Source organism: Equus caballus, chromosome 7 (assembly GCF_041296265.1).
Source record: "Equus caballus isolate H_3958 breed thoroughbred chromosome 7, TB-T2T, whole genome shotgun sequence".
Classification (NCBI taxonomy): Eukaryota; Metazoa; Chordata; class Mammalia; order Perissodactyla; family Equidae; genus Equus; species Equus caballus.
The window spans coordinates 17693365-17715390 of record NC_091690.1 but is presented as its reverse complement, the minus strand read 5'-3'; the positions used below and the strand labels follow the sequence as shown (position 1 = coordinate 17715390).

The following is a 22026-nucleotide window of genomic DNA, read 5'->3' as shown; positions in this document are numbered from 1 at the left end:
TAAAAAAAAATAAAGAGAATAATTATGTTATACATCCCTGTGAAATAAAAAACCCCTTAGAAAACTATTTTATGTAGGCAAAAAGAAGACAGGGAGATTGCCTGACAGAATTCTCTCCTTATTTCAAATGAGTCTTAACAAGAGGGTCAGTTCCTTGGGGCCAGAGACCATTTTATTCCTCTTCTGTATTTCTTCCCCATCATTTGCTAAAGTACTACAGACAGAGTCAACCCTAAATATATACTTGTTATTTGAAAAATACATCTTGAATGGAAAGGATAGTGATAAACCATCTCTCTCACCTTGTATTCCCTTTCTGTCTCCTTTTGCTAGCTTCCGTGAAGAAAAAAACTTTTGCCATATGCCATCAACTCCTGTATTTTGCCTGAGATGAGCACAACTTCTAAATCCATAGCAATCTCTCCCCAGAGGTCTGCAAGGTGAAACACTTTAACTATCAATGTGCTTGATGTTTTACCTTCCTCTATAGCAAAACTCTTCAAAGATGATGCCTGCCATAAAACACAGCAGGCACTCAGCATTTGTTGAATGAATGAATGCATAGGTCTGTGAAGATGAAAGGTAGGATAGGCAGGCTAAGTGATGCAGTAGAGTCCTTTGTTAGTGGTATTCAATTTGCACAATTAATTATACTTCACAGAAATTTAGTAAAAAAGCAACAAGTTCTAATTTTTGCTACTTATATAATCTTGTATAAGTAATAATTTGCTTTGCGCCTCAGCTATAAAATAGGAATCGAACTAAAAATTACCCTATGTTTCTCCACTTTAAGATTCTACTTTATCATTATCAGGTCTTTAACCATATAAGAATATCTGTAATTCTAGATTACAGACATTAATAAATTATTCTAGAATTAATTTATTACATGTGTGGTAGGTTATTCTCAAAATTAATTTCATTGGCCTTTCTAGCTTGGTTAAGATTTCTTTTTTTTACCATTATAACTAGTGGTACTTGCTTCATTTCTAAACTAGTTACACAAGTAACTCTCTATACAGAGCAATGAAGAGTCAGTTAGACCGACTCACCTTGACTCTGGATACCACTCAATATACTAAAATATTGAAGGTTAACAAGTTCTTTAATGTTACTAATTTACGACTTGTGACCTAGTTGCTAACTCAGTTTTTTATCAATGTTTTGCATAGACAGTAAAACAGTTTGTCTTAGAATCTGTAAGCAACTTTTTCCAAACCAGAGCCCTAACAGTAAAAACTACCATGCCAGGCACAGTGCTTAAATATTTTCTATATAGTATCTCATTAAACTCTGACAACACAAGTAGGTAGTATTTCACTTTACTGTTAAGAAAACAAGGATTACAAAGGTTGAATAACTTGCCAAAGGGCACACAGTCGGTAAAATGACAACAATGGAATTCAGCTCCTCATTTGGTTCCAACATGTATGATATTAGTGCCCGGGTCATTGTAGAGATGAAGATTTGCCACCACCAATTCACTCTCTATTCCATTACTCTGTCGTATGAACAATCCATTTTATTCTACTGTCACTGAAGATAGGGACCAGATCTGTCATTATCCCCAACTAGCACAAGGCTTGACATATTTTAGGTGCATAATAAATACTAACTGAATGCCCTTAGGAAATATCAACGTATGTAGGACAATCACCTAAAATACTAATAACCATAGAAAAATTTTAAGCTATCTTTGTTTAAATTTTTTTCTCACTCTTTTCTTACTGTTGTGTGTCACTTTTTACTGTCAATGCGTCTGCAGCAGCACAGCTGTGAAGCCCTCCTACCTGGTCTCACTAACATACTGCTGCTCATCTGCTGCAGGCCCATCCAGTGATAATCAAGCTTATTAGAATCATGTGTATAATTGGATCTGAGTGGGGCTAAGTTGCCCTCCTATAAGTAAAAGTAGAAGAGCAGACCTATCATGCATCTGAGGCAACAGTTAACTGCTCAGAACTCTTGGGCTAATTTGGTTTCCAGGTTGTCCACTGAACTGCAAGTAGCTAAAGTTGCTAAAAGGGTTGTCCTCTGGATAAGTATTACTATATTATGCATACCACAAATGCATATACATTGGCACTCAAGCAAGCTTGCACATGTGTGCAAAGACACACATACAAAGCATTTGATCCAAGTTTGGGCCCTCAACCCAAGATGGGCCAGTTGAAGCTAGGCTAATTAAAACCAGTGCGGCAAGACTCTTATCTTCTCTCAGATCATAAACTGGAAGGTGAGCCTGACAGCTCTCACGGTCTTCACTTCAACAAAAAAAAGTATAACAGCTATAGAAGATGATAAAGCAGACCAACAGAAAAATACACACCTAGAAAGTTCTGGCAAAGCTCCACGTTTCTGAATTGAGATTTCCTTCATTTTAGTCTCACCCTAGTGCTTGTCAGAGTGGGATTTTTTTTGCTGAGGAAGATTCGCCCTTAGCTAACATCTGTTGCCAAACAATTTCTTTTTGTATGTGAGCTGCTGCCACAGCATGGCCACTGACAAACGAGTGGTGTAGGTCCATGCCCAGGAACAGAACCCGGGTCGCCAAAGTAAAGCGTGCCAAACTTAACCACTAGGCCACCAGGGCTGGCCCTCCAGAGTGGATTTTACAAGAACCAACACATCTGACTTCTTTGTTTGAGATGGGTTCTTGCTTCTTGCAACCAAGAGTGCTAATTACATATATGTATGTGCAATACATATGTTGAAAATTATTTATCAAACTTGTCTCTTCTTTATATAGCCCCAAATTGCTTAGCAGTATCCACAGGAACTCAGGACCTACAATTAGACTTAATTAGAAGCCCAGCTTCCCCATTTCCTAGCTGTGTGAGGGCAACACTTGGTACATCCTAAATTTCAGTTTCATTTGTAAAACAGAAACAATAACAGCATCTACCTACTAGTTCCACCTCCAGAATATATCCTGAGTCCCTCCACTTACACATTCCTCTTCACTGCTATCAACATCTCTCACAGGGATTACCAGTCTATAATCCAAATACCACACTGCAAGCCGAATGCTTTCTTTTAACATGAAAACTAGATTACATCAGTTCTTTGCTTAAAACCCTTGAATGGCTTCCACTACACTAAGCTCCTGCTCTTCCCTCTCCCCTCACCTTGCATCACACTCCTCCCCTCACTCACTATGTTCTAGCCACACTATAACCTTTCTCTGTTCCTAAAACATGCTAAGCTCATTCCTGCTTCAAAACCTTTACACTCGCTCTTCCCTCTGCCTGGAATGCTTTTGGCCCAGATCTTCACAAGGCTAGCTCCCTATCATTTAGGTCTTGGCTCCAATATCACTCCCTCAAAGAGACCTTCCATGACTACAGTCCATAAAGTAAAAGCAAGAGCAGGAGCATTACCAGCACTAATCCACTCTTTATAGTATCACTCTATTTTATTTTAGAAAGAATCACTTTTCATTTATTTGTTTACTTGCCCTTATCTGTCTACCTCCAGAAGAATGCTAGCTCTGTAAGAGCAAGGACTTTGCTTTGGTCATGCTATATCCCCACTAACTGTCTCACCATAGGGACTAAATAAATATTTATTGAGTGAATGAGTGCTCAATAAATACAGGTCAAATGGTTAGTGAAAAAACTGGAGGATTATAATCTCTAGCTATAGGATCCCATCCCCTAACAAGCCAAGGGCATATTCACCAAAAAACAAATAAATCTTTAGATTATATAATTTTTACCCACATCCCGTGGACCATCATACAAGAAGGAAAGCAGTCCAGTGGGAAAAACAGTAGCTTGGAGCCAGGCAACTAAAGCATAACTAATCATTACATATATAATACTGAAGACAGTTATTTTTCATTAATTTTTTATTGAGGCAACATTGATTTATAACATTATATAAATTTTGGTGTACATCATATTTTGACTCTGTGTAGACTACATCATGTTTACCATTAAAAGTCTAGTTTCCATCCACCACTGTACATATGTGCTCTTTTACTCCTTTCACCCTCCCCACTCCTCCCTTGCCCTCTGGTAACCATCAATCTATTCTCTGTCTATGTGTTTGTTAGTTGTTGTGTTTTTTATCTTCCACATATGAGTGAAATCCTAACAGAATTGGTCTTTCTCCATCTAACCTATTTCACTTAGTTATAATACCCTCAAGGTCCATCCATCCATCTATATTGTTGCAAATGGTAAGAGTTCATCTTTTTTATGGCAGAGTAGTATTCCATTGTATATACACATATACACCACATCTTTTTCAGGGAGGGGGAGGGAGAAGATTGGCCCTGAGCTAACATCTATTGCCAATCCTCCTCTTTTTGCTTAAGGAAGATTGTCACTGAGCTGACATAAGTACCAACCTTCCTCCATTTTACGTGGGACACGGCCACAGCATGGCTTGACAAGTGGTGCTAGGTCTGCGTCTGGGATCTGAACCTGTGAACTCCAGGTTGCCAAAGTGGAGCACACGAACTTAACCACTATGCAACCAGGTCGGCCCCTACACCACACCTTCTTTATCCATTCACCCTTAATGGGTACTTAAGTTGTTTCAAAGTCTTGGCTATTGTGAATCAAGCTGTAATGAACAGAGAGGTGCATATATCTTTTCAAATTAGTGTTTTTGTGTTCTCTGGATAAATATCCAGAAGCAGAATAGCTGAATCATATGGTATTTCTATTTCTAATTTTTTGAGGAATATCCACAGTGGCCATACCAGTTTACATTCCCACCAGCAATGTATGAGGGTTCTCTTTTCTCCAGATTCTCTCCAAGTCAGTCTTTTTAATAAGAGCCATTCTGACAGGCATCAGGTGATATCTCATTGTGGTTCTGATTTGTATTTCTCCAATAATCAGTGATGTTGAACATCTCTCCATGTGCCTGCTGGCCATCTAAATATCTTCTTTGGAAAAATGTCTGTTCAGATCCTTTGCCCATTTTTTAACAGGGCTGTTTTTCTGTTGCTGAGTTGTACGAGTTCTTTATATATTTTGCATAGTAATCCCTTATCAGATATGTGATTTTCAAATATCTTCTCCCAATTGTTAGGTTGTCTTTTCATGTTGTTGATGGTTTCCTTTGCTGTGCAGAAGCTTTTTAGTTTGACTAGTCTCATTTGTTTATTTTTTCTTTTGCTTCCCTTGCCTGAGGAGACATGATAGTCAAAAAGATACTGCTAAGACTGATGTCAAAGAATACACCGTCTACATTTTCTTCTAGGAGTTTCATGGTTTCAGGTCTTACATTCAAGTCTTTAATCCACTTTGAGTTAATTTTTGTATATGGTGTAAGATAATGGTCTACTTTTATTTTTTTGCATGTGGCTGTCTAGTTTTCCCAACACCATTTATTGAAGAGACTTTCCTTTCTCCATTGTACGCTCTTGGCTCCTTTGTTGAAAATTAGCTGTCCACAGATATGCTGGTTTATTTCTGGGCTCTCAATTCTGTTCCATGGATTTGTATGTCTGTTTTTCTGCCAGTACCATGCTGTTTTGATTACTATTGCTTTGTACTATATTTTGAAGTCAGGGATTGTGATGCCTCCAGTTTTGTCCTTTTTTCTCAGGAGTGCTTTGGCTATTTGGAATCTTTTGTTGTTTCATATAAATTTTAGGATTCTTTGTTCTATTTCCATGAAAAATGTCATTGGGACTTTGATAGGGATTGTGTTGAATCTGTAGATTGCTTTAGGAAGTATGAGCATTATAACTATGTGAATTCTTCCAATCCACGAGCATGGAATATATATGATATAAATTTCTGATGGTGAACAATTTCTTGAAATTTCTAACAATTAAAAAAAAATTATCTATCCTCAATTTACACAACAATATCATCCGTGGAAAATGAAGTGTATGATTAATATCATGCAAAAATATTTTGGTTTATAAGTAAAATAAAGTTCCAGATTCAGTTAAGTATAAACAAGATTTTCACTTAAATGAGTGGCCAGTGGGACCACTGAACATTACTTGTGGGATGTGGTTTAATTCTGGTTATTGTGGCACAGTCTGACCACTGTGAGACATGTAGCATTCCTGGACCCCATGCACTAAAAATCAATCACTGTGACAACCAAAAAAACACCCCCACAAATTTCTATAACACTCACTGAGGTAGATACCACCTTCATTGAAAACCTTTAGCTTAGAGATCTCAGTTCAAAATATATTAGCTTAATGCAAAAATATTTTCTGTAATTCAAATATCCTCCACATTGAGACTGAAACCTTTCTCCTACTTTCCCAGACCTACTTCCACAACTTTCTGACACACTGTCTAAACTTTAGAGAATACAGTCTATCGGCACCCCACCCTTTCTCTACCTTTTGCTTGTTGGCATTTTTATGTTGTGATATCTAAACCACTCACAGCATAACTAACTTTCCATTGATTTATCTCTGTGAGAATTTGCTGTACTAATGACAAACAAATTCAAATTCAAATTGAATTAGGATAAATCTATAAAAGGATCCTAAAGATATTATCTTGGTTACATAATAAACAACATGTAAACATCTAAATTTCTAATAAATATATTTTCTTTACATATAAGAAATTATGAGAGGAAAATCTTGGGAGTAACTTCCATTGTCTATATAGGATATGTCAAAATCCCTTTGGGGTATTATAAATTTTTATCCATTAAAAATGGTAGTTTGTGTTCATTCCTAAAATGGAAGAATGGTTTAATGTTAGGGACTCAGTTAACGTGATTTACTGAAGTAGTTCAATGGAGGAAAACACCATGTGATCATCTCCAGTGATGCTTCCAAAGTAAAAAAAGCCATTCTTCATAATATTCTTTATTCTTTTTTACATTTTATTTTGACTTTAGCCTTACAGAAAAGTTGCAAAATAGCAGAGAGTGGATCCAGCCTGGTGGTGTAGTGGCTAAGTTCTCACGCTCTGTTTCAGCAGCCTGGAGTTCGCTGTTTGGATCCCAGGTGCAGACCCTTGCACCACTTATTAAGCCATGCTGTGGCAGCGTCTCACATATAAAATAGAGGAAGATGGACTCAGATGTTAGATCAGGGCCAATTTTCCTCAGCAAAAAGAGGAGGACTGGTGGCGGATGTTAGCTCAGGACTAATCTTAGAGGGGGAAAAAAAAAACCAGCAGAAAGGGTCCATACATCCATCACCTAATTTTCCCTCATGATAACACTTTACCTAACTATAGGGGAGGTATCAAAAGCAGGAAAGTAGTATTGGTATGATATTATTAACTAACTACAGACTTTATTAGAAATTCACCAGTTTTCCACTAAAGTCTCTTTCCTATTCCAGGATCCTATCTACAAGCCCACATTGCATTTAGTTGTTAGTTCTCCCAGTGTCCTCCAATCTGTAACAGTTCCTTGGTCTGTGTGTGTGTGTGTGTGTGTGTGTGTCTGTTATGATCTTGACACTTTTAAAGAATAGTTATTTTTTAGACTGTCTCTCAATTTGAGATTGTCTAATCTTTTCTCAGTAGAAAAAATTGTGCATTCTTGACAAGAATACCACAGAAATGATGATGTATTCTTCTCAGTTAGTGCATCTTATCAAGGGGTACATAATATCAATATGTACTATTACTGGTGATGTTAACCTTGATCACTTGAATAAGATAGTGTCTTTTGGATTTCTCCATCATAAAGTTACTATTTTTCCCTTCCTAAATATCTTAGGGAAGATACTTTGAAACCACAAAAATATTTTATTTCATTTCAAACTTTTGGCCATTAATTTTAGTATCCACTAGTAGAGCTTGTCTACAAGAATTATTACTGTGATATTTGCCTAATAGTGATTATGTATTTCTCTTCATGTTTATAAAGTGGAATTCTTCTGTAAAAATGAATTTCATATGTTTGATAGCCATTATTAAGTATATATTTGTGTGAATTATCTGTATCTTTTTCCAACTTTTTCCTAACAGATTTTTTGTTACTCAATTGTTTTTGGTGAGGAAAATTGGCCCTGAACTAACATTTGTGCCAATCTTCCTCTATTATGTATGTGGGACACTGCCACAGCATGGCTTGATGAGCAGTGTGTAGTCCATGCTCGGGATCCGAACCTCCGAACTCCAGGTCGCTTAAGCAGAGAGTGCAAACTTAACGCCACTGGACTGGCCCTGTTCCTCAATTTTTAAAAGTTCTTTATATAGCAGGGGTAATTAGGCCTTTGTCTGTTACATATGTGGCAAATGTTTTTTCCCAGGTTGTCAGTTGTCTTTTGTCTTTGTTTATGGTGTTTTGAAATTTTAAAAAAATTTTTAATTTTTAGGGGCTGGCCCAGTGGCACAGCAGTTAAGTTAGCACGTTCCGCTTCTCAGCAGCCTGGGGTTTGCTGGTTTGGATCCCAGGTGCGGACATGGCACCACTTGGGAAAAGCCATGCTGTGGTAGGCATCCCACGTATAAAGTAGAGGAAGATGGGCATGGATGTTAGCTCAGGGCCAGTCTTCCTCAGAAAAAGAGGAGGATTGGCAGTAGTTAGCTCAGGGATAATCTTCTTCAAAAAAAATATTTTTTTAAGTTTTAAAGTTTAGGTTTATTTCTTTTATTAAGGTATAATTGGCATATAAGAATATATTAGTTTCAGGTGTACAACATAATGATTCAGTATTTGTATATATTATGAAATGATCACCATAATAAGTCTAGTTAACATCTGTCACCATACATAGTTATTAGTTTTCTTGTGATGAGAACTTTTAAGATTGCAAATTTTTAAATGTAGTCAAATTTATCAATCTTTTCTTTTATTGACTCTGAATTTTGAGTCATATTAAAAAAAGCCTTTCCCTACACCAAGGTTAAAAAGGAATTCTAGTACTTGCATAATTTCATTTTTAACATCTAGATCCCTGATCCATTTGGTGTTTATCCTTCAGAATGGTGTAAAATACAGATCTAACGATCTTCTTCCAAATGGCTACTGAGTTATTCAATCACCACTTTCAAAAAAATGTCCATCTTTACCTCCCAGTGATTGAAGGTCCAACCTTTGTCATATATACTTCTGGACTCTCTATTCCATTTCACTGGTCCACTATCTATTCATGGGTCAATACCATACTATTTTAATTATGGAGGCTTCATATAGTATGTTTTAATGGCTGGTAGGGCTAGTTCTTAGCTTTTCTTTTCCAGTGTTTTCCTAGATGTTTATTTTTAGATTCTTAGATGTTTATTTTTCCACATGAACTTTCATATCCACTTGTCTAACTTTATAAAATAGTTGTTGGTATTTTTATTGGAATTACGGTGGATATACAAATTAATTTAGAAAAGAACCAAGATCTATATACTTTTGAGTCATAGGGATGGACATCTTTCCATTTTTACAAGTCAACTTTTGTGTCTTTTGAGTGCTTAAAATTTTTCCTCCTATAGGTTTCACGTATTTCTTGTTAAATTTATTCCAAAGAATTTAATTTTCTTTGCTGTTACCATAAGTAAAGTTTTCCCTAACACTATATTCTCTGTTTATTATGTGTGTGTATGAAGGTTATTGATTTTTGTATGTTCATTTTATATCCTGCTACATTACTGAATTACTTTATTGTTTGAGTTAGTTTTATTATTGATTACCCTGAGTTATCAAGATATACTATCATATCTTCTCCAAACTGAGACATCTCCAAACTTACTTCTTCTTACCCATTCCTATGCTTCTAATTGGTTTCACTAGCCTGATTATATAAGCTAATATCTCTAATACAATGTTAAATAGCAGGATAGTGGGCATCCTTGCATCGTTCATGATCTTAATGGAAATGCCTCTAACCTTTCTCATAAAATAAGATACTGGTTTTAGGACCAAGGTATATACATTCCTGGTAATATTCTTAATAAAAGAAGAAGTGATTACTTTCTTAACATAATAAAATGCATACATCATGCCAAAAACCAGCATGATACTTAACGGTGAAAATTTAGAAGCATTCCCATCAAAGACTGGAAGAAGACAAAGATTCCCAACATTATTTAACGTTTTCCTAAAATTAACCAATGATAGATTTAGTTCACTGAAGGAAATAGGAGGTATTAATATTAGAAAGGAAGAAGTAAGCATCATGATTTGCAAATATGTAAGCAAACGCTTGGAATACCCAAGAGAACAAAATAAAATTCTTATAAACAATGAAGTTCTGTAAGCGGCTAAATGTACCTCTGGCCTTTATTAGGCCTGGCCTGGCGAGTGGGTACTACGTAGGTGAGATATGCTCTATTATAAGAATACGGGTCCAAAAACTTGTTTTCCTGTGTATATTAAAAACTAATCAGGTTTAGAAGATTAAGTGTGACTCATACTAACTAAACTCAAGGAAGGTAACTGATTAAACCATAACAATACGTTAATTTTCAGAGAAAAACATAAATGCCAAAAATGTACATTCTTTCATCTTAAATTCTGACGTGTATTATTGTGAAGCCTCATATGAACTGATATGTACTTGTCCTCTGTTACTAAGAATAGTCTAACAGGTAAATACAGACTAAAACTAGTATCAATAAACCATTAAGATATAGCATAGAATGTTCTGATAGCTGATAATTCCTCTAAGAGAATTTAGGGCAGTAAGTCAGTTCTGAATAGCTTTCAGTATGGAAAGTGACTTGTTTCTTACTAACTATTCAAATAATACTGTTCATATTTTATTCATATTAAATTAGAACAGAGGACTTGGCCATTTTTTGGTTTACTGTTCCTTGCATTACAACATATTTCATTTTAACATACTTATCTTTGGAAATAAAAATTGTAAATTAACAAATATATAATAAATATTATGTATATAGGATAATGGCCTTAGCTCAGTGAGGTATATAATACAGTAATGCATCTGCATTAAGCTTAAATTCTCAATGTTATAATTAATTCTACAGCTTTGGTGTTTGATGTCTCCTCTACACCAAATTTTGCTGTACAAACTATACAGTAGTCACTGACTAGTATTAATCTATGTTAAAAGTTAGGAGAGTGATAACCTTTGAAGAAAAAGATGGTAATAGTGCTTTGGAGGAGGCATGATGAAAAGTTTCTGAATTGCTGGTAATTCTTGTTCTGGTAATTTCGCAGGTATGTTCACTTTGTGATAATTCACTTACTATCTAGTTGAGATTTTTGTGCACTTCTCTGTACATATGTTATACTTCAATTAAAACAGTTGATTTAAAAAAACAGAAAATCAAAACAAAACAAAAACAAATCATACGAACAGTCATCTTACAACTCTAATAAAGTACTATTTCTTTGGAAGCATACTATATATTGCACTTAGGGTCTTTGCTGGGAGAAAAAACAACTTTAAACTCTAGAATCATTCAGCTTGGGGAAATGCTCATGCCAATGGATAACCATGGGAAGAGCAAATTCACATCTTCTATTTCAATTTTTTCCCCAATGTGTGTGTATGTGTTTTAAAGTAGGGAAAGAGACTTTATTGTTCTACACAAGTCGTTATGTATATTTGTTTATTTCTACCTTTCTCATTCTCTTTTCCTTGCTCTTTCTTATTTTCTTAGTTGGACATCTATAGTTGAATTTCCATAAGTTTAATTTGGATATGATACAACTAAGCTGTATAAACTACAGTAGAAAAATAGAACAACAATTCTATCTTACAAAACTGCAACATCCCCACCCAGATGACATGGACACATCAGCCAACTCAAAATATTCAAATCCCTCTGACTAAACTCATCTTTCTCCCTCACTACAAGATTTACTCTTACACCCGATCTCTTGGTAGCAGCACAATTCTACCAAGCCAAAACCTCAGAAACATAACTGACTCAATTCTCTCCAATATCTAGCCCCATCCATACGATACAATGTATCATCTCTAGGAAGTCTTTCTCTCCCTTTGTCTTTCCATTCCCATTGCTATAACCCTATTTGGTACTCCTAATACCTTCCTTCAATTATCGTGACAATCTTCTACTTTCCGTTCCCAGCTCTTCCCCAATCCAATTAATCTTTCATACTGTCACTAGATTAATCTTCCTGAGGAATGACTTTGAGCGTGGCATATTTACTTAAAAAAATTTCAATGCCTTTCCCTGCTTTCTGATTGAAGCGCAAGCCTGGGCTCCTGTAAATTTCTGTAGAGAACTTTATAAACAATCACTAAATCAGCCCTCTTTTCTGGCCATTATCAAAGTTATTTTAACTTAAAAAAAAATTATTTTATTGAGGTCATATTGGCTTATATCATTGTGTAAATTTCTGTGTAGACTGCATCCTCTTCACCACCAATAATATTTTAACTTTTGAAAGAGGAACAATTTTGCACATTATGAAAAGTAAAACAAAAAGACAAGGGGAAGAGATCAAACTCAGCCTGATTTCTGAAAAAGAATAAACATGACTATCATTCAAGACGGAAGAAGCCAAAGAAAAGTCAGAAGAAAAAAAAAAATCCCATCCATAGTTGAAAATTTTTTGGTTGTAGGCAAACTAGAACACTACTTCTTTGAATATAACTCTAACTCTAGTTCCTAGGCTCCAAAGACTGAAAGGAACTGGAGGAAACATTGCTATGATTGAGTAATTTCTAAGACTCTATCCAAGCTTGATTCTTACCTTCCTTACAAAAGCACACTAAGGTCATTCTCCAGGTAAAAGAAAACACCCAGGAAAGATACTGTAGCATGGCTATTACCTCTGGTCAGTTTTTTTTTTTTTAATGAGGAACTCAATAATACAGAATAAAGCAACAATATAAAAGACTGATGTTTTCTTATCAAATAATCAATATTTTATCTCATGACGAGATGAAGTTTGAAAACATCCTCCCATAACAAGAAGAAATATCCCCTAGTAGCAATGATTCAGTACCCACTAATTCAGTGTTTGCAGCCATTTTATAGAACATAATTACTGTGAATAATGAGAATCAACTGTATCTCTACAGATTATATTTTACTTGCTACATGAAAGTCACTAAAAAGGTTACCTTTAGATATGCATTAAATATAATAAAAGGAGACTGCTTAAAAATTAAGTACATTAAATATAGTAAAATCTAGAAGAGGGATGGCAAATAGGTTTTCATCTTGCACATCAGCTCTGAAAAATAATGAGTTCTGAATAAGGTGCCTTCTGAAGCTGTGCTATGGCTCACTGGGAAGAAGTACTATAATCAACTAGTAATGCTGGTCAGAGACATGAGAAAGTATAAATAATGTTACTTGCATCATGTATTTGCCATCCCTGGGCTACTCTACTTCAAATAATCTCACAGAAAATACAATTACAAAATTACTTACTGCTTCAACAGAGTTACATTCTCGTCTTGTTTCTAAATAACGTAGTGCCCGTTTTTCTTCTTCTTTTAATTTAGCATCTGCCTGTCCAGAAGCAAAATAGCAATCATTTTAAGAATATCAAGAGAATAGCTCAAAGTATCACATATACTAAGTTCTGACTTACATATTTCATATAATTCTGTACACCATTTTGTTGTAAATACGAGGGTGCCTGTGTTCTATAAAATCTCTCTGTTGAATCCAAGTATGCCTTCTCAAAATTGTCCCTATAAATTTGAAGCTTATCCTCAGGATTAGAACAAAGGTTAACTGAAAAACAGAAAATAAAATTTTACTCTAATTATGATTCAAACCAGTATTTTGAGTACAATAAACGAAATAACAACTATTGAGGAGTCATCATGTGCAAGGGACTATGACAATGTTCAAAAGACCATAAAAAACCATTGAAAACAAAATTCTTCTCCATAAGAAACTTATGGAGAAGATAAACATAAAGATAACAGCACAAAGCAGTAAAGTGACAAACAGTGCAGATAACATGGACTATTTTACTTTTGAATAGGAAAGAGACTGACTTCTAACTGGACGATCAAGAAACCATTCACAGAAGAGATAGGATCTGAATTGAGTCTTACCGAATAAACTAGTATTTATATAGATTAGTAAAGTAAGTAAACACTCAGAAGTAGAAAAGCACAAGGTCAAGTCAAGTTATAATGACTACGTTGTCTAAGTGGACTGTAAGGTTAATAGAAGATAAGATAGAATGGTTAGTTAGGAATGGTTGTGGAGAGCCTCAAATTTTGGGTTAAGTAACTTGAATTTCTAACCTCTAAATGGGTAAGAAAAACACCAATAAAATAGTACTTAAAAATTAACCTTGTGAACAGCACGCAGGTTAAATGATAGCAATAAGACCCTTAGAAGACGACTGTCTGAAAAGTCCAGAAGTAGAGTTTAAAGAAGTCTGTAAAACTGGTGGCAGTTGAAAGAAAAAGTGATGAATTTCAGGGACATGACTAACGAAAATCTAGACTTAATAACCTAAAGAAATATGAGGGCAATGAAGAAAGCAAGTGAAAGATAACTAAAGGTTTAGTAATATAAAAAATTCTTATTGACAACTGTTTTATGCCAGGCATTCTATGTTCAGTAAAGATACAGGGTCAATAACACAGTTAATTACACTGAAGTACTATGGCAGGGAGGCACAGGTACCATGAAGCACCGTGAGAGGACTTAATCTAGTCCGGAAATTAGGAAAAGCCTCTATAAGAAAATAGAGGATGACGATGAGTTAGAAGATAAAGAGGGGGGCCAGCCCTGTAACCGAGTGGTTAAGTTTGCGTGCTCCGCTTCAGCAGCCCAGGGTTTCGCTAGTTCGGATCCTGGATGAGGACATGGCACCACCCATCGAGCCATGCTGAGGCAGCATCCCACATGCCACAAGTGGAAGGACCCACAACTAAAAATATACAACTATGTACTGGGGGGCTTTGGGGAGAAAAAGGAAAAATAAATCTTAAAAAAAAATTAATTAAAAAACAAAAGAAGATAAAGAGGAAGGAGGAAGAGTATTCTAGTCAGAGGAATCAACATATCCGACTGAAAGAACAGATGAGAATATTGTTGTCAGAAACTGAAAAGTTCAGAAAGGAATGTACACATGGAATTCATTTACATCCTAAAAATATAAGTACAAAACCAGTAACCTTTTATAAGCTATAGATTCAAATCTACATTTCTCTAAGTTAGGTCACTAAAAACATTCATCAGCCAAGAAATGAGTGAGATGGAGAAAATAAATATTAACTACATGAATATAAATGTATGTTTCTTTAAAGCAGAATTAATACCTGTTGTGTACTCTTAAAAGCATCTGACACTAACAGTAGATGTGACTGTAAGCTAATAAACATAACTTTGATAGTATTACTCTATAATTGTCTTAGAATTTCCATGAAAAGGAAATTATGATCATAAAAGTTCAGAACATACCATATGATTCTCTTACTCCAATGACCAGCTGAGAATCAAAAGCTTCTCCTAATCTTTCAGCATGTACCAGCTTCATTGCACTATCTTGGAGTCTGTTTTTTATATTTGAAAAGATTGACTCATTCCATGTATCAAGCATGAGCTAGGAAAAAAAGAACAAAATATGCAATCATTTCAATTATTAACATACTAAGAACCACATACACACACACAAAATTTTACGTACAAACTCACAGATACACACACACAAATCAAATTCTTTGACCTACATTCAGTTGAACACTTCAGGGAAGCAGTATATTTAAATTTGGTAAATAACACATGGTAAATAATGGTAAAGAACACATTGCAGAATTAAACATAATTGTAATTGAATTTCAGCTCTGATACTTATTTATCTGCTTTCCCATCTGTAAAATAGTGAAAATAATAGTACAAATTTCAAGTGGTTGTTGTAAAAATTAAATATGGTAATACATGGAAAATGTTACTTCCTCTACAGTTCCAAGGTTGAACTTTAGAAATACTGATATTTGTTTGGAATGCTCATATGCATGTTTGTACAAACACACAATAAATGCAAAAAGGGCCAACTGAAAATCTGTTTGATACTGGACCTTAAAAAAAGGAATACACAAATCCACCTTACAGATGTTCCATTTAAATGATGGAAATAGTATACACATATTCATGAGTACATATTATCACTCCAAGTAACTTTGTCAGGTATAGAAAATATGTTAATAACAACAGACGCAGCATCAATAATAATAACAAGAATAACAGTTATATAACATTCACTATGTACTAGCACTGCTCTAAGTACTTTCCACATAGAACTCATTTAATCTTCACAACCTAGATATAGGTACTATTATCTCCCTTTTAGATATGTGGAACCTAGGGTACAAAGAGGAAAGCTAACTTTCCCATATTTACACAACTCATAAGTGGCAATACTCAACTCGTATCCAACACCTGTGGTCCCAGAATTGATGCCCTTCATCACTAGTGATGCTAATTCCCATAATTAATAGGGAATGGTAAGACTTAAAAGAGTAACAGAAAAAAATGAGAGGACAAGATATGGAACTGCAAATTAAAAGGCATCTAGAAGTGTTTTTCTTTTTTGGGGGAGGCGCAATTTCTCATATTGCAGTTATTTCTACCACTGAAGAACCACTGGATATCTAAATTTACAGTACCCCTGTCAGCATTAGTACAAATTTTAAGGCTGAGAAAGAGCAATAAAGCCCAGGCCACTACCTGAATGCCTGAATTTGTTCCTATAACCATTGCAGCAAGAGTTGTTTAAAGGTCAAATGGCATATTTTACTTTTCAAATCTGGGGTTCCATTTGATTCTCACAAGTAGGAATATACATAATAAATGAGGACAAAGGAGTTAGGTCATTATTGACTGAAGAGCTAAAAGGGAAACACAGGACTCTTCAATTTCAGAGCTGAGTTCTTTCCAGTAAATCCTGAGTTGTTACTGGGTACAGAGCTTTTAACTAGAAACTATGTAAAATATGAAGATAAACACAGTACAGATTGAGTTTATAAAGAGAATCAAGTAAAAAGGTTATAAAGATGACAGCAGTGTAGCCACAATTAAACACAAAGATACCAGAAGGTAACCTAATAAAAGGAGAGATTTTTCAAACAGAAAAAAATAATTTAATTATAGGAAGGTAAAAGTACAAAGAAAGAATAAGGAAATAAAATACTGAAGACAAAACTAGGGAAAGGAGAAAGGGAAAAGGGAAAGCAAAGGAGGTAACATTTGAAGACACAGATCTACCACTTACGACCACATAAAAAGGTGAAAGAGAATTGAAGCTAAAAATGAAAGAAAAAAATTATTATGCAATGAAACCCAGCAAGAACCGAAAAGAAATTAATATGTGAAGTAGAAAAACCCACTTAAAGTCTAAATTACTTTCAAAAGTCTTCAAGTCACCCTCTTTCTGAAGAATATTAGGAAAAAAATGAGAAAACTTACTTACCTTTCGAACAATACTGTCTTCTACGTTTGATTTTTTATTGCTGCCCTGTTTACCCATTAAAGTAATCTCTAGTTGACAAAAAGGCTTCGGTAAAATGTCACATTGTGTAAAGAATTTTCGCCACTCAACAATATATGCTTTTAGCAAAGCTGTATCATCTTGATGGCTCAATACTCGCTGAAAGAAAAGAATTGTACCAATGTGAAATAAATACAAATACTTTAAAAAAAACAAAATATATTCATGCTATAAATTTGAAATATTTTATTTACTGTACAAACTATATTATACCCAAAATAAATTAAACCATATATATATGCAAGAGAAATTAAAACATGTTCATATAGACTTATTTTGGTGACCATTTCGCAATATAGACATATATCAAATTGTTATGTTGTACACCTGAAGCTAAAAAAATATTATATTGTTAATTATATCTCAAAAAAAAAATCCTATACCCTTTAGCTATCACCTTCCTATCTTCCCCTCTTCCTCAAGCCCAAGTAATCACTAATTTACTTTCTGTGTCTATACACTTGCCTGTCCTGGACTTTCATATGAATGGAATTATATAACATGTGGACTTCTATGACTGGCTTCTTGCATGTGGCACTGTTTGCAGGGCTTATCCAAGTTGTAGCATGTATCAGTACTTTATTCATTTTATGGCTGACTACTATTCCATTTTACAGATACACCATATTTTGTTTACCTGTTTGTCCACTGATGGACATTTGGGTTGTTTCCACTTTTAGGCCATTGCAAATAATGCTGCTATAAATGTCTGCGTACCAAAAAAAAAAGTTCACAAAGAACTTTGTATACTCACCAAGAAAAAAGAAAGAGGACTCAAATAAAATCAGAAATTAAAGATGAGGTGCTACAACTGATACCATAGATAGACAGAGGATCATAAGAGAGAGACTACTATGACCAATTATCCACTGACAAATCTTATAACCTAGGAGAAATGGATAAATTCCTAGAAATATACAATCTACCAAGACTGAATCATGAAGAAACAGAAAATCTCAACAGATTGATTACTGGTAAGGAGATTCAATCAGTAACCAAAACCTTCCCAACAAACAAAAGTCCAGGACCAGACAGCTTCACTGGTGAATTTTATCAAACATTTAAAGAAGAATTAATACCAATCTTCTTAAACTCTTCCAAAAAACATAAGAAGGAACACTTCCAAACTCATTTTACAAGGCCAACACTACCTTGATACCAAAACCAGACCAGGGTGCCACAAGAAAAGGAAATTACAGCTTAATATCCCTGATGAATGTAGATGCAAAATTTCCCAACAAAATATTAGCAAACCAAATTCTACAGCATATTATAAAGATCATAGACCATAATCAAGTGGGATTTATTCCAGGGATGCAACAATGGTTCAATACCTGCAAATCAACCAATGTGATATACCACATTAATAAAATGAAGGATAAAAATTATATGATCATATCAATAGATACAGAAGGATTTGACAAAATTCAACATCCACTTATGACAAAAACTATCAACAAACAGGGTATATAGGGAATTTACCGCAACATAATAAAGGCCATACAGTAGGCCCCCAGTATCTACAGGTTCTGCATCCACAAATTCAAGCAACCGAGGATCGAAAGGCCTAGGATGGTTGTGTCTGTACTAAATGCAGACTTTTTTCTTGTCATTATTCCCTAAATAATACAACAACTATTTACATAGCATTTACATTGTATTAGATATTATAAGTAATCTAGAGATAATTTAAAGTTTACGTGAGGAGGTACACAGGTTATATGTAAATACTATGACATTTTATATAAGGGACTTGAGCATCTGCGAATTTTGGTGTTCATGGGGAGTCCTAGAACCAATTGTCCATGGATACTGAAGGATGACTGTATATGACAAGCCCACAGCTAACATCATATTCAATGGTGAAAAGCTGAAAGCTTGTTCTCTAAGATCACAAAGAAGACAAGGATGCCAACTCTCACCACTCTAATCCAGCACAAAACTGGAAGTTCTAGCTAGAGCAATTAGGCAAGAAAAAAGAAATAAAAGGCATCCAAATTGGAAAGGAAGAAGTAAAACTGTCATTATGTGTAGATGACACGATTTTATACACAGAAAACCCTGAAGACTCTGCTAAAAATCTGTCAGAATAAATGAATTTAAATAAAGTTGCAGTGTACAAAACCAATATACAAAAATCTGTTGCATTTATATACACTAATAATGAACTATTAAGAAGTAAAATTAAGAAAACAATCCCTTTGGCCAGAGCAATTAGGCAAGAAAAAGAAATAAGGGAATCCAAACAGGCAATGAAGAAGTGAAACTCTTGCTGTTTGCAGATGACATGATTTTATATATGGAAAACACTGAAGAATCCATCAGAAAACTATTAGAAATAATCAACAACTACAGCAAAGTTGCAGGGTACAAAACTAACTTACAAAAATTAGTTGCATTTATATACTCTAATAATGAACTAAGAGAAGGAGAACTCAAGAACACAAACTCATTTATAATTGCAACAAAAAGAATAAAGTATCTTGGAATAAATTTAACCAAGGTGAAAGACCTATACAATGAAAACTATAAGACATTACTGAAAAAAACTGATGATGATGTAAAGAAATGGAAAGATATTCCATGCTCATGGATTGGAAGAATAAACATAGTTAAAATGTCCATACCACCTAAAGTAATCTACAGATTCAATGCAATCTCAATCAAAATCCCAATGACATGCTTCACAGAAATAGAACAAAGAATCCTAAAATTCATATGGAGCAACTAAAGACCCTGAATAGCTAACGCAATCCTGAGAAAAAAGAACAACGCTGGAGGCACCACAATCCTTGACTTCAAAATATACTACAAAGCTACAGTACTCAAAACAGCATGGTACTGGTACAAAAACAGGCACACAGACCAATGGAACAGAATTGAAAGCCCAGAAATAAAACCACACATCTACAGACAGCTCATCTTCAACAAAGTAGCTAAGAACATACAATGGAGAAAGGAAAGTCTCTTCAATAAATGGTGTTGGGAAAACTAGACAGCCACATGCAAAAGAACGAAAGTAGACCATTATCTTATGCCATACACAAAAATTAACTCAAAATGGATCAAAGACTTGAAGGTAAGACCTGAAACCATACAACTCCTAGAAGAAAATATAAGCAGTATCCTCTCTGACATCTGTCTTAAAACAATCTTTTTGAATGCCATGTCTACTCGGACAAGGGAAACAAAAGAAAAAATAAGCAAGTGGGACTTCATCAGACTAAAGAGCTTCTATAAGGCAAGGGAAACCAAGATCAAAATGAAAAGATAACCCACCAATTGGGAGAAAATATTTGCAAATCAAATATCCGACAAGGGGTTAATCTCCATAATATATAAAGAACTCACACAAATGAACAATAAAAAAACAAACAACCTGATCAACACATGGACAGAGGATATGAACAGAAATTTCTCCAAGAAGATATGCAGATGGCCAATAGACACATGAAATATCACTAATCATCAGGGAAATGCAAATCAAAACTACACTAAGATATCACCTTACATCCGTTAGAATGGCTATAATAACCAAGACAAAAATAACAAATATTGGAGAGGTTGTGGAGAAAAGGGAACCTTCATACACTGCTGGTGGGAATGCCCACTGGTGCAGCCACTATGAAAAACAGTCTGGACTGTTCTCAAAAAACTAAAAAGAGAAATACCATATGACCTGGCTATCCCATTATGGGGATTTATCCAAAGAACATGAAATCAACAATTCAAAGAGACTTATGCACCCCTATGCTCACTGCAGCATTAGTCACAATAGCCGAGACATGGAAGCAACCCAAGTGCCCACCAACTAATGGTTGGATACAGAACATGTGGTATTGATTTACAATGGAATACTACTCAGCCATAAAAAAGGATAAAATTGTCCCATTTGCAATAACATGGAGGGACCTTAAGTGTACTGTGTTAAGTGAAATAAGCCAAAAAGAGAACAACAAACACCATATGATTTCACTCATATGTGAAAGATAAACAAACACATGGACAAAGAGAACTGTTTAGTGGTTACCAGGGGGAAGGAGGTGTGGGGGGTGAGCACAAAGAGTGAAGGGATACACCTATATGGTGACTAACAAATAATAATGTACAACTGAAATTTCACAATGTTGTAAACTATCATAACCTCAGTAAAAATAAAAAAAGAAAACAATCTCATTTACAATTGAATCAAAAAGTATAAAATACCTAGCAATAAATTTAACCAAGGAGGTGAATGACCTACACTGAAAATTATAAGGCACTGATGAAAGAAATAGAAGATGATGCAAACAAATGAAAAGATACTCTGTGCTCATGAATTGAAGAATTAATATTCTTAAAATATCCATATGGGGCCAGCCCAGTGGTGCAGCGGTTACGTGCGCAAGTTCTGCTTTGGCGGCCCAGGGTTCGCCAGTTCGGATCCCGGGTGCAGACATGGCACTGCGTGGCAAAGCCATGCTGTGGTAGGCATCCCACATATAAAGTGGAGGAAGATGGGCATGGATGTTAGCTCAGGGCCAGTCTTCCTCAGCAAAAAGAGGAGGATTGGCAGCAGATGTTAGCTCAGGGCTAATCTTCCTCAAAAAAAAAAAAAAAAATCCATACAACCCAAAGCAATCTATATATTCAACACAATCTCTAACAAAATTCCAATGGCATTTTTCACAGAAA

The 22026-nt window shown here is 35.0% G+C and overlaps 1 protein-coding gene across 1 annotated transcript in view; it reads right to left on the bottom strand.

Moving 5' to 3' along the window:
* Nucleotides 1-22026, bottom strand: part of CUL5 (cullin 5) — an 89544-nt gene that overhangs the window by 30676 nt on the left and 36842 nt on the right. Inside the window, exons 4-7 of the mRNA XM_023644745.2 lie at nucleotides 17275-17451; nucleotides 15267-15408; nucleotides 13429-13574; nucleotides 13266-13346 (exon numbers count right to left, since the gene is read on the bottom strand). Coding sequence (XP_023500513.2) covers nucleotides 13266-13346; nucleotides 13429-13574; nucleotides 15267-15408; nucleotides 17275-17451 — 546 coding nt within the window. The remainder of the gene's footprint in view (nucleotides 1-13265; nucleotides 13347-13428; nucleotides 13575-15266; nucleotides 15409-17274; nucleotides 17452-22026) is intronic.